The sequence below is a fragment of the Centropristis striata genome, chromosome 10 (assembly GCF_030273125.1).
Source record: "Centropristis striata isolate RG_2023a ecotype Rhode Island chromosome 10, C.striata_1.0, whole genome shotgun sequence".
NCBI classification, from domain to species: domain Eukaryota; kingdom Metazoa; phylum Chordata; class Actinopteri; order Perciformes; family Serranidae; genus Centropristis; species Centropristis striata.
The window spans coordinates 478,139-495,784 of record NC_081526.1 but is presented as its reverse complement, the minus strand read 5'-3'; the positions used below and the strand labels follow the sequence as shown (position 1 = coordinate 495,784).

The 17,646-nt window shown below is 38.9% G+C and overlaps 1 protein-coding gene across 1 annotated transcript in view; it reads left to right on the top strand.

The window, feature by feature from the left end:
- The window catches only part of LOC131978772 (ephrin type-A receptor 6-like), a 248,571-nt gene that overhangs the window by 64,034 nt on the left and 166,891 nt on the right, over nucleotides 1-17,646 (top strand). The window contains exon 3 of the mRNA XM_059342527.1: nucleotides 10,518-11,181. Coding sequence (XP_059198510.1) covers nucleotides 10,518-11,181 — 664 coding nt within the window. The remainder of the gene's footprint in view (nucleotides 1-10,517; nucleotides 11,182-17,646) is intronic.

The window sequence follows — 17,646 nt, the reverse complement described above, 5'->3', positions numbered from 1 at the left end:
AGAATATATAAAATAATCAGAGTGGGTTCATTCTGCATAACGAGTACTTTTACTTTTGATACTTTAACATTTTGATGCTGATACATTTGTTCTTTTACTTCAGTGAGTTTTGAATGCAGGACTTTTACTGTAGTGGAGTCATTTCACAGTGTGTATTAGTACTTTTACTGTAGTGGAGTCATTTCACAGTGTGTATTAGTACTTTTACTGTAGTGGAGTCATTTCACAGTGTGTATTAGTACTTTTACTGAAGTAAAGGATCTGAATACTTTTTACACCACTGATGGTAATGGAGCGCTATAGTGTGTTTACTGATACTTATAATATAAATATAATAATAAGCAGCGAGATGAAAAATTAATCACAATACTTTTTAAACATCTGATGGCACATTTATTTATTATTTAGGCATGGAAACACGTCATAGGTTTTTTTATCGAAATTTCAATATCCTTATATTTATATTTTATATACTTTTGACTGTTTAGGCTTGTTAGTTGTCATTAAAATGTATTTAGCAACACAGGTGTGTGTAGACAGGCTTCCATCCTTGGAACGAATGAAGCGGATGTGTGTGTTTGTGTTGGGTTGTGTGCGTATCAATGGATCTGGGAGTTTTATTAATAATACGCGTGTATAGTCTCAGTCTCCAGGTATCAATAAAACAGCTGCCAGCTGTTCCTCCAGTGGCCACTCACTCCCACTGCTCCGTTTGTTCTCAGCCAGGAAATGTTCAGTATTCATGGTTCCTGCACAGAGAAGACTCCCCGATTACTAGATGACTTACTGCCCTGCTGCCTTCCTGCAGCGTGGAGACCAGGGGGGGGCAACCTGAGGCTCCGGGGCCACACGAGGCCCTTCAGGCCGCTGTAGTGGAACATCTTAATAGACGACAAGAGTTTATAGAAAGAAAGAAAGAAAGAAAGAAAGAAAGACAGCCCTTTGTGGGATTTATTAAGTATCACAAAACAGATACAACATTCAAGATACACAAACAGGTCCTTGGTCTGAACAGCAACTGCTCAGTTTTCTTTCATTTCTGTTACTATTATATCTAATGTTGGTGTGTCCTGTTATTGTTCCAAATGGTGCAGTGGAATTTCCTAACTCAGAGCTGCTCTGATCTTAATCAAGCAGGAGTTGTGGTGGAAAATCTTAAGAGACAACAAAAGTTTCTAGAAAAACAGCCCTGTGCGGGATTTATTGACAAGTATCATCACATTACATTACATGTCATTTAGCAGACGCTTTTGTCCAAAGCGACTTACAATAAGTGCATTCAACCTGATGGTACTAGACATAGACCACAGGAATCAAGTTAGTACATAACTTTAAGAGCTAACTGTCATCGCTGAAGGAGTGCTATATGTTAAAGAAGAAAAGAAGAGAAAAGAATAAGAGGTTTTTTTTCACAAAACAGATACAACATTCAGGATACACAAACAGGTCCTTGGTCCGAACAGGAAGTCCCAGTAATCATAATACTGGTGCGATTATATCTAATGTTGGTGTTTAATGGCTGTTTAATCCTCATTGTAAGACTTGAGATAAGGTTTGCGGCTCCTATCTGACATTTTTTCCCTTTTTTCAGCCAATAGTGGCTCTTTTGCCCATAAAGGTTGCCAGGACACTGAATATATAATCAATAAAACTTCCTGTGTGAGTGTGTTAGTCAGATTTAAACAATGAGCACACATTCTGATCGTAAACCTTTCAGAGCCTTCTCCTGCCCCACTGCTTTCTGTCACTAATATAATTATTATTAACTAATTCTTTTATAGTAGGTCATTCACTGAGGGGACATTTGACTTTTAAATTGTGTTTAAGTCTTTTCTTTTAGACCCAACCCAGTAGTGTGAGCGTTTAGGATGGCTAAATGTTTAATTTGGATGGAGGACGTGTGGAGCGGGTTATGACACTGTAGTTAAAGTGCTGTTCTCAATAGAGCTCCGGGCTTCACAGCTTTAATAAAAGCAGTCCAGCTCCGGGCGAGAGGCCAGTAAAACGACTGGCTCTCTTTCATGGCAGAGAGAGAGAGAGAGATGGGCTATACGGGCCGATCAATCAAACACTTTTCAGACCGTTCCTCAGATATCATGTTCAGGCTGGATGGCAGCGTACTGAGGTGGCCAGGCAGGTCTCCACTTAAAGGTTTTTGTACTCACTTTTTATTGATTTTCACAGGTACAATACAATACAATAGAATAAATCTTTATTATCCACCATGGTGGAAATTTGCATTCGGCTCACCGTAAAGACAGAATTTCAATAAAAACATACAGCAGATGAGAATACAGTTAAAACATAGAATGAGAAAACAAAAAGACGATTAAGAGCAGTTAAAAGTTTGTTCATCACTTATGTTGAGTTGAGGAGGCGAGCAGCGCTGGGGGTGAAAGATCTTTTAAAGGCTCCGTTAGCTAGTGGGACCCTGAAACGTCTTCAGGAGCTCCACCTGGTTGGTTAGATGGTGGGAAAGATCTGCTGTGATGTTCCTGTCCTTCCTCATTCTCCTCTCTGTGTACATTTCTGTTAGTGACTTTTGGGGTTGTCCCACTATTTTGCTTGTCCTCAACACAGTTTTGTTTACTTTGGTTTTACATTTACAACTGAAGTAACCAAAGCAGACAGGAAGATGGAAGGTGAGCACTCTCTACAGGTGTGGTGTCACCAATTCTAAAATCCTCTGGCTGCTCAGCCTCCTTAACAGGTTGAGTCCCAGGTAAATGTATGTATCGACACAAACGACAGAGAATATCTTCTGAAGGCATAACGTTTGAATCTACCCCCACCACTCTGCATGGGAATCCAATAACAATTACAACAGTTCACAAACAATCAGTTTAGTAAAAACTCTTTAACTCTACTAATTCCACTGCACCGGGTTTGCATCGTCCTTGGTTTGGTCCATTTGTCCTCTCAGAGGAAAGTTCAAGAAGAATAAAGTCCAGAACCATCTGCAGCCAGTGTTCCAGAGATAAACTGTGGCGATGGATCCAAACCTGAACAACTGTTTTCTTGGTCGCGGTCAGGCCTGCAAGCCAGATTTTTCTAGACTTTTCATTCATACGAATTTGAGAGTCATCATCCAGAAGATGTAAAGCAGAGTCCATGGGTAGTTTAAGGTCAGTTACATCCCACAGTGTCCGTACAACAATTTTCAAAAAGTTATAAATCTTGGGGCAGTCCCACATTATATGTATAAAAGTCCATGCTGTATTTTGGGAGCAAAACATAGAGAATGTGTGTGGTGGTTGGCTCATTAAGTGTCTAAAACTACAGGATGCTCTTTAACCCTGTGGAGTCCAAAGTCTCCAAATAATCCAGACTTGTTGCCTCCACCCAGACTAGAAAACAAAGCAGCGTGGAGCCCTACTGTACATTTACCTCTAAAGTTCTGGCTGTAAACTCCATGAGGCCAGTTTCAGTTTGATGATGATATACCAAGTAAAACTGGAGACAAGCTCAAATAGATTTAGTATCAAATGATAGAACTGGATGGAACCCTCTTATATGGTAGATTTGACACCTTTGGGCACATTTGACACATTTACAATTCTTTATTGAGCATGATAGTGTTTTGAAAGTTAAAAATAAATATTCAAATCACATTTTATGTTGGACTAAAGGACTAAAAGACACCAAATGGCCAAAAAAGACCCAAAAAGACACATAATGACCCAAATTGTTGGGCTAAACTCAAGAGCCAAATCAAATGGAGTCCCACTAGAATAAAAACCAGAGTTGATGACAGGATCACACACAATCACAAGATCACATTTATGTTGGTTTTTCTTTGTTTCTTTTTGGTTCTAAATGTTGATCCAGTAAGTCAGAATAAAAAATCAATTATTATCAGGTCATATAGGTGAAAAATATACCAACATGGTATTTAAACATGTTTTAAGTGGTGAATACAGGCAGGATGGAAGGAGTCAGACATGGACTAAGAGAGTTAACTCTGGGCCTTAAGTCACATTCTGTGTTTTAAGAGCTTAAAGTTTTCTAAAGAAGCAGCTCCACGTAGATAATAAAGCCCTTCAGGTCCTGTCCAGGTTCTGGACTCCAGGCTCCGGCCCAAAGGTGTGATGCTGTCACACCTCTCAGGTGTTTTCAAGTCAGGTAACAGGATATAAATTTCATTGCTTGTAAGACAAATGTAGAAGAAGCCTTCTCCAGCTCTGGAGCCTGTAAAGCTGCAGAGTGCCTTATTAAAAAGTGCTGATGCCACCGAGCTGACAGGAAGTGAGTCCTGGAGGCTCTTAGATCAGCTGTGAAGTGTTTAGTTGGTGTCTCAGTGTGTTATCACCAGGATTGTTTCCCCCGTTGGGACAAATCACTGTGATATCTCTGCTCCATCTCTTTGTCTCTGGACAGTTTATCTGGTGGCGTTCAGCTCATTTCACCGCCTCCTGACTCTAGTCGTCCTCTTCATCTGCTGATAAAACTCTCCAACCAAACCTCCACGCATCCTTTACACACTCCTTCTGGTTTATCTGCCCTCTCTCTGCTCCTCTCTTCTGTCTCCCACTTCTTTCACACATCACTTTGTTACTAAAGAATGTAGTAACAGCAGGAATGTGTCCAGCTCATACCATCATATTATATCTCTGTTTAGTTTGGTTCAGAGAGAAAAACAGCCTCCATCCACCAGGACAATGTCCTGAAGCTGCACGTGGCCTTGTGTGTGTGTGTGTGTGTGTGTGTGTGTGTGTGAAGACTCTATTGTGATTTCTATTGGACCATCAGTAAACACACCAGAGCTGCTCTAATGGCTGATGTGTCGTTCTCCTGCAGCAGTTTGTCTGATAACTGGTGAACAAAAGTTATAATAGTTTTGGGTTTTTTCATCAGTTTTAGTTTTAATTTCATTGTGATTTTTTTTGTTTTCAAGTTCAGTTAGTTTTAATGAGTTTTTAGAGTGAGTTTGCTAGTTTTAGTGTAGTTTTTATTGGTTTTAGTTTAGTTTTTATTAGTTGTAGTTGTTTTGTAATGGGGTATTTGTTGGGTGCCAGATTCAATAAGGTCACAATAAATGTTTCCTGTTTGTCAATTTTTTCTTGTAAATTTGTCACTTTTTCTTGTACATTTGAGAATTTTTTCCCCGTAAATTTTTCAACTTAAAAAAATCGTCACTTTAAAAATGTTTGACATTTCCACATTGGAGACATGACTGGGGAATTAAAAAAATGTCTTTAATATGACATTATATAATAAATTCAGTCATGTAAAAATGATTAAACCACCTTGTTTTCTTCAATTTCTTGTTCATTTTAATGTCTGACATTTAACATGGTTTTATTGATAATAACCATGTTAAATGTCTAGATATCTGCTCTTAAATTAAACTCTTATCAGATATTTTTGTCGTTATCATTATATTTGTCCAAACAAATAAACCTTTAGTTAAACCAGACATTAAAATGAACAATTAACTGAAGAAAACAAGGGACTAATCATTTTTCCATGAATGTATATTTTATATAATGTCATATTAAATAGCTTTTTTTTATTCCCCAGTCATGTCTCCAATGTGGAAATGTCAAACATTTGTATTTTGGAACCAAAACAAACTATTTTTCCTGTAAAAGCTGAGTTTCTTGTTGATAGAAAGTGTTGGAGCTGCTGAGGCTTGGTTCCTCTGCAGGTCGACAGCTGACTGAGTGTCAAATCAGAGAGAAAAAGCCTGAAGCTGGATTGAATCAGCACGTTTAAACTCTCCAACAAGTTTCCTGGTCAGAGCAAGTAAAGCTGAGCCTCCTTTAATAAAACAACAGAAACCAACCAGGGAGGTTTGAAATATATTTCTAATAAACGGTAACATTTATAATGCACATGTGGTTACTTAGTGAGTTAAAGTAGTTGTGTTTTGCAGTTTCAACACTTTTTCAGTTTCTTGAATTGTCGACTCGATAAAGAATGCAAAGAGGGAAAAAAGGTAAAAGTTGGCCAGGAAACTTTTCATTAACCCTTTAGAGTTTGGGGCTAATCTGTTGGTTTTTCACTCTTTTTCTGTCTGTATATGCAACTTAAATAAAGATCACCATGTCATGCTGCTATCATCTTTTACAGCTCAACCTCATTATTATCAAGTCATTTTGACTCACTGGATCAACATTTTGGAACACAAAAAAGACAAAAAAACCCACAAAAACCATTTAAAAAAACAAAAACGCACACAAAATTACAAAAAACACAAATATAAAAAAACATACAAAAAACACTTTTTTTTAAACCAAAAACACACAGAAACACATAAAAACACACTAGAAACACACCAAAAAATTTCAACCCCCCCATAAAAACACACAGAACACACACATAAAAAATACAAAAAACACTATCATTATTACCAGAAGCACTTATTTTTCCTTCCCCGTGTTTGGTTCTTGGGTCTTTATTTTATGTATACATTTTATATGTAAATATGTTTATGTGTAATTCAAAAAAGTCCAAAACCTGATTCTTTCAAATTAATGTAACTTTACAGGGCAACGTAAAGTTCTAGTGATTCAGACTGTTTCTGTTTCTTCGTATGACAAAAAGTTGTTGTCACCTCGTGGTCTCCACACTTCACACGGGGAACGGAAAATACGTGCTTCCGGTAGACTCGCTTTTATTTTGAAAGGCTCCAAATCAGCTTCCTGACCTCACAGTGCAGCTCTGCAGCCAGACTGTCTTTCTGTTTGTTTTTTATATTGATATTTTTTTGCATTTTTTTCACCTTATCCAGTTGAACTGGAAAGATATACTTTTTAAAAATCTTTTTAATTGAACACATCAGTATACAAACATTTTCACAATGAATACATAAAATAAAGACCCAAGAAATAAACACGGGGAACGAAAAAATACGACTTCCAGTAGACTTACTTTTATTTTGAAAGGCTTCAGATCACCTTCCGGACCTCACAGTGCAGGTCTGCAGCCAGAACCCTCTCCAAATGATTAAAAACAGACTTTTATCTGATCCTTGAAATTCTGAACGTGAGTTAAATGTTATTAAGATTCATTGTTTATGATATTATTATATCAGGTGGGTGGTCTATGGTGCTGTTAACAGAGCTTTCTCTCTTCTTAAGTTGATGATTTTGGACCATATTTTTCCAACATATTCTACTTTGTATGCTGAACAACATGGTGGTGCGTCGCTTCACGTGTGATGGGCGACATCACATCTAATCAGAATCAATTTGTTTGACTGTAACGCTACAATTACACCTTGAGGGAAGAGCAGATTAAAGCCTGTCGTCTTTGGATGATTGAATTAGAACATGTTATTAAAAAGGATAATGAGTATGTGAAAGCAAACATTAGGCTTTGATTACTACTCTCATCAAGAGGTAATATTTAGCTAAGTGCAAAACAGCTTATTAAATGCACCGAGCTTATCAGCAGAGAGTTCTGGACTCAACGAGTTGTTTTACCGACATTAATTAGAGCAGAATCTCTTCTCTCACCACAGAATGGGAACATGGAGTATACCTATCTCTGTGTGTGTGTGTGTGTGTGTTTCTAAATACAGAATGCTGGTTGTGTGAATGTGCTGCTTGGTAATTAATAGCTCCATGCTTGGCCTCCTCACCCAGCAGCCCACTTACATCTCCAACAAAACTCTGGTGATGATGTTGTTTGGCTGATAGCAGCAGACGGGATCTGGTGTGAAAGTGTGGAGGAAGTAACAGTCGTAGTAATAGTTTAAAATCCTCCTCAGCCACAGACGGTATCAGCAGAATAAAGGATTATAGTAAATATAAAGCACATGCTGCAACCAGTGGAAGGTTATTATAGTTAACCAAAACTAGAATGGAATAACTAAAAAAAAATTTAAAAAATAGTTTCAAAAACAACGACTAACTGAAACTGTATTCACATTCACAGAGACGCATTCTGACTCAGTTACATTTCCATTTCCATTTAGTCATTCAGCAGATGCTTTTATCGAAAGCAACTTACAAGAAAAAAGGGGAAAAATGAAGGTTTAGTGACGATCCTTTAAACCAGGGGTCTCAAACTGAAGTAACCGGGGGGCCGCTGGAGACAGTATCAAAATGACCAAAAAAAGACACAAAATGACAGAAAAAAGACAGAAAATGACAGAAAAAAACTGAATTACTTAAAAAAAGACAGAAAATGACCAAAGAAAGACACAAAATTACAAAAAAAGACAGAAAATGACAGAAAAAAAACGAATTACTTAAAAAAGGACAGAAAATGACCAAAGAAAGACACAAAATTACAAAAAAAAAGAAAATGACAGAAAAAAACGGAATAACTTAAAAAAAGACACAAAATGACCAAAAAAAGACACAGAATTACCAAAAAAGACACAAAAATTATTAAAAAAGAGACAAAATCATTTTAAAAAGACAAAATTACTAAAAAAAAAAAAGACACAATATTATATTATAGTGAAAATGTCCTTTGTTTTCATCTTTGTCAACTTTTTTCATACATAATCCAGAGTTTCTATTCTCCACCACTGAGTGTGTATTCCTGCTTTGTGGGTTTCCAGGAGAAGCGAGGGTTAAATTACCGTCATGACGTAAATAACCGTTTAGTTATTATGGTAAAAGTGTCGCTGGTGCAAAACTTTGGATGTTGTGTTTTCACTGTGGGCAAATTAAAGTCTTCAATTCAACCATTTTTTTGCAGAATACATATTGGGGAAACACTGCAGAATCATTTCTGGTTGATATGAAAGTTATTTATTGATCTGCTGGTTGGTGAACATGAACACATGGTGAATCTGTTTACTGAGACTGGGATGTTTACACAACAACCAACATTATAAACACCTGAACTGTCAGAGTTAATAACCTTATTGGGGCTGAAATGGATCAGCCAAAGGAAATAAAGGAAACATTTATTATGACCTCTTTGAATCTCACACCAACACATAGACCATTACAAAACAACTAAAACTAATAAAAACTAAACTAAAACTAGTAAACTCACTCTAAAAACGAACTAAAACTAATTCAATTTGGAAACAAAAATTGACAACGAAATTAAAACTAAAACTGATGAAAATCCCAAACTATTCCAGCCTTGTAGCAAAACATATTGTATTTATAAACCAGGCTCTGCAGCTTGTATTGTAACTGGCTGATCTGAAGCCTTTTTCCAGGCAGGTAATTTGTTTCCTGGAGGTCGGTGTTTGGTGTTTTGGGGTCGGTCCCCACTCTAATAAAAACCAGGGAGCTGTGAGGGACCAGGAGGCTAAAAACCCCCATTAACTTCTCTCCCATCAACACGGGGACAGCTGACCTCTGACCCCACAGAGCTGCCACCGCCTGGTCATGTGACCTGGGATTATCAGAGCTGATGACTCGGCAGCTGGAGTCACACATCGTTCTCTAAGAGGAAACCTTCCTACAAATACCTGCAGGAGGAAAACACTGCACTGGGAAATAAAACGTCTTAGTAGTTTAACAGTAAAATACCAGCAGCATCATTTTTACATCTATTTTTGATCATTTTGTATCTTTTTTGATCATTTTAATATCTATTTTTGGTCATTTTGTGTGTGTTTTTAGACATTTTTACATCTATTTTTGGTCAATTTGTGTCTATTTTGATAATTTTGTGTCCTTTTTTGGTCGTTTTTACATCTACAGTCTTGGAAACATTCTTGATAATAACCAAAATCATTATGAATAAAACCATGTTGTATTACGTCACTGAGACAAACCCAAGACTAGGTCAGTTGGACTGCAATTACATTAGTTGATCACATTGATGCTCGGAGAGGGATCAACCTTTTGATGACCCCAAAGAGTACCCTGAGGTGCCCCAATGAGAACATGTACATTTTGTTTTGACGAGTCACATCAACAGTGTCTGTCACCTTCTATTGAGCAGATCCGCCTACTGGGGCCACTAGAGGGACTAAAGACTTTTAAAGACATTTTTACATCTATTTTTGGTCATTTTAACATCTATTTTGATCATTTTGTGTATTTTTTTTTTACATTTTTACATCTATTTTTTATATTTGTGTCTATTTCAATAATTTTGTGTCCTTTTTGTTTATTTTTACATCTCCAGTCATGGAAATCATTATGAATAAAACCATGTTGTGTTATGTCACTGTGACAAACCCAAGACTAGGAAAAGACTGATATGAACCAGATTACGACCTTAAATTAATCGATGGAGATGACTCCAGTAAAACTACTAGATTTACTAGAGATCTTCAGGTTTTAGTCTGGGAGATCTTTTGGTGTAAGCCCAGAAAGGGCTGAAACGATCAACCTTTTGATGACCCCACAGAGTACCCTGAGGTGCCCCAATGAGAACAAATTTTGTTTTAACGAGTCACAACAACAGGTTGTTCTTCATTCTGTCACCTTCTATTGACCGGAGCCGCCTGCTGGGGCCACTAGAGGGACTAAAGACTTTTGGTCTTATCATTTAATTACTATTGATTAATTAATGACTATTCTGTCCCTTTCCTCTCCTGCCCCCCACCTCCTCCTCCACCTCCTCCTCCACCTCCTTGTTGTTTCCTGTAGTGGGACGCCATCACAGAGATGGACGAGCACAACCGGCCCATCCACACCTTCCAGGTCTGCAACGTGATGGAGCCCAACCAGAACAACTGGCTTCGCTCCAACTGGATCTCTCGGCAGGCAGCCCAGAAGATCTACGTGGAGCTTCGCTTCACCCTGCGGGACTGTAACTCCATCCCCTGGGTGTCCGGGACCTGCAAGGAGACCTTCAACCTCTTCTACCACGAGACCGACGAGGCCCACGGCGTCAAGTTCAAGCCGCCGCAGTACACCAAGATCGACACCATCGCCGCCGACGAGAGCTTCACCCAGATGGACCTGGGGGACCGGATCCTGAAGCTGAACACGGAGGTGCGGGAGGTGGGCCCCATGACCAGGAAGGGCTTCTACCTGGCCTTCCAGGACATCGGAGCCTGCATCGCGCTGGTTTCAGTGAGGGTTTACTACAAGAAATGTCCCTTCACGCTGAGGAACCTGGCCTCGTTCCCGGACACGGTGCCTCGGGTGGACTCGTCCTCGCTGGTGGAGGTGAGGGGGGCGTGCATCGACCACGCCGAGGAACGAGACACGCCCAAACTGTTCTGTGGAGCTGATGGAGACTGGTTGGTCCCACTGGGAAGATGCGTCTGCAGCGTTGGCTACGAGGAGATCGACGGCTCCTGTTCTGGTGAGTTTCTGATCTTTAATCTTTCATCTGGCTCTTCATCCATCAGTGTAGAGTATTTAAGACTCCAGCAGGTCTTGCATTAGACTGAAATAAAACCTATTTGTTGCTGGAGTCTGGACCTTTACAGTGTTATGTTTCAACTAATAGGACCGGCCTCTGACTTCGGCATGCCTTCAGGGTTTCTGGAAGTGTTTACCACTTGACATGAATGGTGTTTTTTTAAGAATTTACAACTTGAAACTAAGGGTTCCAGTATTTTTTAGCTCTATTTGCTGTCTGAGGTGAATCACACTGTCAAGTAGGGAGCTGATATCTCCTGTCTGCTCCATTACACAGGAATTATTTATTATTTTTGTTTATCTTGTTTTTTCCTGAAATGCTTCCCTCACTCACACAGTATCTGGATATTCCCACCATGTCTCATTCACAGCCTTCTGTACTACTCTTTGTTATTGGTTTCCTCACAGAGAAACATGCAAATGAGTGAATGATCCCTGACACTTCAGCTCTATAATACACTCAAATAAGACATATATCACAGGGAAACTGAGTGTGACACTAACCTATTGAAAATGTACAAACAACACAGTAACATCACTTGAAAACTTGTTACAAAGACCTAAGAATGTACGATATCTTCCTAAAGAAGTAACATAACAGCAGGACTGACAGCACAACCCCACACTGAGGAAACACTTCATAGTCTCTACAAAATAAAATAGTGTTCTTAACCTCGTGGCTACAAATGTCCCACCTAAAACAGTTGATCTTCTAAAAATACAGACGAGTCTTCAGATTCTGGTTGTGGTTAGTGTTTACCACTTGACATGAATGGTGTTTTTTTTTTTAAAGAATTTACAACTTGAAACTAAGGGTTCTATTATTTTTTAGCTCTATTTGCTGTCTGAGGTGAATCACACTGGGAGCTGATATCTCCCGTCTGCTCCATTAAACAGGAATTCAGCACAATTCTTATTTTTCACTGAAATGCTTCTTCCCTCACACACTATCTGGATATTCCCAACATATCTTACTCACAGTCGTCTGTCTGTCCGAATGTCTTCATGTAAACACAGTTTGATACAGTAACCTGACCAGGAAGTCTATTTCTGATACGATGTCCTTAACATAAGTATTGATGCGCCAGCCAGTCTCATAGATAAGACATGTAGTCATAGAAGAGGCTGACATAATGTCTGCACAGCTTCGTTTACATTGACGTCATGCATTATAACAAACCATTGAACTACACATGATGCATTATATGTCAGTGGCTGTGCATTTTCTCTACAATATGTGTACACTCTCATGCTGTGTTCTTATACTTCAGCAGTTTACAAAAGCAGGTTTATCTTTCACCTCCTCTCTCTTCATTCCCTCCTGCTCCTCATCAGCTCCTCCTCATTCCCTCCTGCTCCTCATCAGCCTCCTTCATTCCCTCCGCTCCCCGTTATTGCTTGCTGCTAACTCTCTGGAGAATAAGATGAGATCTAATGTGAGAGGATTAGAGTGTTTAGGGTTGTTAGTGTGATGGCAGGGAGCTTCCCCAACTCCGTCTGAGGCTGTATTAGTGTCTGGCTGTGTGTGTGTGTGTGTGTGTGTGTGTGTGTGTGTGTGTGTGTGTGTGTGTGTGTGTGTGTGTGTGTGTGTGTGCATTGATGCATGCAAATATATTTGCAATTTAAAATATCCTGTACTTGGTCTGTCATTCACTGTGATGCATAAACACTTTGTTTCCTAAATACATTATATGGCAATTTTTTTGGAGTAATATTTTTATTGCATTTTCCAACATAGACAAAAACAACAAACAGCCACACACTGTGGCCACAAAAAGACAAATATCCAACTACTTATTATGTAATACAGACAATACAATGATAATGCTCTGTCCACAGTGACAGTGATGTAGCAAATACACATCTGGAAAGAAGACCCAAAAACGCCGTCACCGTCTAAATGAAAGCCATTTCCCTTAAAATATTTTGTTGTTTTTACCCGCAAGTGTCCTGATGTAAACGGGGCCTCAGTCAAATATCACTTTGTGCCAGCCCCAATTGTTGGAGGTCCATTATCAATCCATCTGAGCAAAATATTCTTTCGAGCAGCAAATGTGAGAATACTGAGCAGCCCTCTTTGATATTAATATGAATACTGGGTAAACAGAGAAACAATATATCTGCCATTTTTAAATATCTTGTACTTTGTCCGTCATCTACTGTGATGCATTAACACTTTCTGTTTTCCTAAATATATATTCAATGGCATTAATTTCCCTTTGCCAGACAGTTTTTTGGTCTTTTGGATTCTGCAGAGATGCCACACGGATCATTTGTGCGAGGCGGAGAGGCACTCAGCAGTAACTCTGGTTATTATACATTGGAGATAAGTGGAGTGGCCTTGCTATGATAACACAAATCCTAAACAGTGTTGTCATGGAAAGTGAATGCTTGAGTTGTTGCTTCTGGGTTTAAAATGCTCCCAAATGTTTAAAATGACAAAAGTATTCTCCTGTGATGATCTTGTTTGTGTGAAGAGCAGTGCATCAGTGAATTGTCATAAAATGAAACATCATACTTGTGTCAAAGCTGAAGATCCAGAAATCAGAACTCCTTTCAGGGGATCTGTACTGTGTGTGTCCATGTGATTTATATATAGAGAGAGATGGTGTGTGTGTGTGTGTGTGTGTGTGTGTGTGTGTGTGTGTGTGTTGTGTACCTCCTGCCGTCCCAGGGCTACCTCGGTGTGACAGATTACCTCGGCTGGCTTGGTAGCAGTTTGATCCTCAGCTCTCTGATATGAGCTTTGGGTTATCACTGGGAGCACCACACACTGGGAATGCTGTAGTATATATATAGAAAATATAAAAAATACCTTCATGGCGGTCCGACGCAACTTCTTTTGAGGTGGCATGAAGGTCTGATGTCGGGTCAACTGGTGTCTGTCACTGATGGAAGATAAATCTTTAAGTTGCCAAAGAGATAATACGTGTAAAAAGTGCTCCAATGACAACAAGACAAGTAACAGTGTCTCAATAAACAGTATATCGATTTTAAGATACTTTTACTGGTTTTAAGATTCTTTTACTGGTTTTTAAATCTCTTCATGGTCTTATTCCAGCCTATTTGGGGTTAGGTTGTGAACCCTGGAGGACCCTCAGGTCTTCTGGCCTTTTAATAAAACTAAAAGTTAGAACTAAAACCCTCATGGTGAGGCGTCGTTTTCTCTCTGTGGTCCACGTTGGTGGAAGACCTGAAGACCTGAGGCCCTCAGAGACGCTTCACATCTTTAACAGCAAACTGAAGACTTACCTTTTTAATTTGGCTTTTACTTGAACTGTTTTCAAAGATTTTTCTGCTCCTGCTCATGCATCTTAGTATTACAACATCTTCTCTTTTATTTATTTATTTGCTATTATTTATTCTATTATTCTATTATTCTATGTATATATTATCGTGCTAATAATTAGTTTCTAAGCTGCCTCCAGTGTTTCCTCACTGCTCCACGTTGAGATGGAGCTTCCTCAGTTTGTGCTTTGCTTTTAATGGGATAGTTGGATGGAGGGTCAGGGTTGAGGTGGTTTGCTTGTTTCTATTATTATTATTTTCTCCTTTTTATTTGAAGCACTTTGTGTTACATTTCTTTTGTATGAAAAGTGCTATACAAATAAAGTCTGACTGATAAATGGTGTGATTAACGCTGGTTTTAACACCTGCAAGTGATTTCAATTCACTGCAAACACTTTTAGCCTCAGCTGTAAATAAAGACGCTCACTATGTTTTAAGCAGAGTGTTCTAGATGTACAATAGATGAAAGTATCGACACAAACTGGGAGCCGCGGTGCCATTTGGTTCCCTCCACATCCATCCAACACCACCACAAACTGCACCCTCTCTCAGTGCTCTTTTGAAAAATGATTTGAAGACTGTTCAGTGCTCCTCTCCCACCATCCAGAACCAGATGTCCTTGTACAGTTGATTACGATTCATCTTGTGAAGCGGCTCGCTCCGTTCGCCAGCTGCACTCGCAGCTGCATCGCAATCAGCCGGCCAGAGGTTAACCTGCAGCTGTGATTAGAGCCGGACCACGACGAACGCTTACTTCATTTACGGCCCTTTATTATTTTCCCTTGTTTGTATGTGTACACTGCAAAAACCAACAGACAATAGATAAGAAATGAATAAGTAGAATTAAGCAAATACATGCTTGAAACAAGTTAAAGTATCTGCCAGTGCAGTAAGTAAATGTTTATTTGTAAGAATTCTTTAAATAAGCAAAAATATCTAGAAACTGGAAAAACCAATGATGTCTAGAAATAAATCCAAACATACTTATTTTGAGCAATTGTGGCTTGAATAACCCAACTGTAGTAACATTGAAATAAGCCATCAATACATGAAACAAGCACATTTTGGTGGATAGAAAATGCTTTTGAAACACTGCAAAAGATGTGTAAAAAAACAGATAAAACAGTAAATCTGAGGGAAATGATCTTGCTGCATGGACAGATAATTTACCTTGACGAAATTTCTTAAATTAAGATAATAAATCTAGAAATAAGCATGTTTAACGCTTAAAATAAGAAATTAACTCTTAAAACAAGATAAACTATCTAACACTTCTTAATCTATTTTTTTGTTATCTTGGTAAGAAACATATCATTTGCAGTGTTCAAACTACATGCGACTAAAACTATCAATTAGAACCAATATTTTAGGTAAAAACTCACCATAATCAACAGTTGAATAGATTGAAAAGCATGAAAAAGCTCACAATGTCAATCCTAAAAACAAGTCTTTACACAATAAGATAATTAAATAAGCACATAAAGCTATGGTCAGTAGGTAAATTATACTCAAAACAATGTAATTAAGATACTATTGGTAGATAGAAGAAGAAAATACTTGGTGAGCTTCCTGTTTTTTGCAGTGTGATGTCATATTTGTACAGCTCTGTTGTTCATTTGTGCTCTTTTCCATTTACACCAATGAGTAATCCCACCAGGCTGACTGTCAGCCTCTCGGCCCTACACTCCACCGTTATTTGCCTTTTCCTCTCCCGTCCCTTCTCTCCTTCACCCCTCGCTCTCTAAGAAGCAGATTTCACACTTGGGTTCAGTTTAGCCCTTTGGGCAATGTGATGGCATTTTACTGCAATGTCAGCCCAGAAATGCAGCCCTTGCTCATTGTTCCAGGATTCAAACAAGCATCGTTATTAAAAGCCTCCGCACAAGGTACCACTGGGGCGCCTGGGGCACCGGAGGAGAAAGAGTGAGGTGGCTGGCTAAGCTAATGCTTCAATTCCCACTTTACAAGCCACTTTTCCTCCAAATTCTCCAGCTGCTTGACTAGGCCACAAAGAAATGATTATCTGTGATTGCTTAACAACACAGCTTTGACATTTGTGCTCGGCTGCTTATGTCTTACCATGTGAGATTTAATGTTAATGCAGCTCTCGTATCACTGTTTACCATAAAACAAGAGCACAGGTTAAAGCCCTTAATGTAACTGCTAAGTGTAAGGTATGTTAAATAGAGGACATTATTGCTGTTTCCATCCTGAAAGTGTTTCAGAGGGTAGAGGTTAATGTTCATCTTCTCTCATTTTTAAATCATTAATTGCATCAGATTGCTCTGGATTCTGCCGTGGTGTGAGCAGAGGAGTTCTCCTTATCACTTTATTTTCTTCAGGTTTTAAAAATAGAGCTGCAAATCAGGTGATTATCAGCCAAGAAGGCTGAACTAACACCTCTGGCCCAGTTAAATTCTTAAATTATTTTCATTAAATAACCCCAAACACGAACCCAGCGACAGATACGTGACAAACAAACACTCCCGCTCCGACCTGAAAACCTATTATTTATTCTGCAGAAAATATGAGCCGTGTGAAGTCTAAATAAAAGGCTTTAGCTCCTCTGAGGGAGGGAAAAGGACATGCTCTACAGCCAGCTACAGCCAAATAATCTTTTCTCCTCCTCTAATACAAACTCAGTGCTTTTAGCCACAATAGTCCTCTAATCCCCGATTCATTTCCTGGATGGAGTTTGGAGTGTCAGTGTGCTGCAGTCAGACTGCAGTTAATCAAATCTATCAGCGAACAATAAGCCCTCTAACCCACGTATCAGCTGCCATGCTCCTCTGTGTTTAGACTGAAAGGCTTCTCCATTTCAGCTCGTATGTCTCAGTGACTAAAACATGACATGTGTCAGTGGGTCGTCATTATATATGATCATCCAGGTGATAACCAGTCCTGCTAGTCAACAAGACCTCCAACCTGAACGACACAATAGATCATTTAACAGCTCACGTTACAGTGGAGTTTTTTTATAATAACACACGTCATTTTACAAACCCAAAAAACCTTCAAACAGTAAATTAACATAAATGCCAGAAGTGCTTTAATAGTTACAAGGGTGATGTGAGCCTCTGAAGTTACGTAAAAAACCTAAGTATAAATAATGATTCAC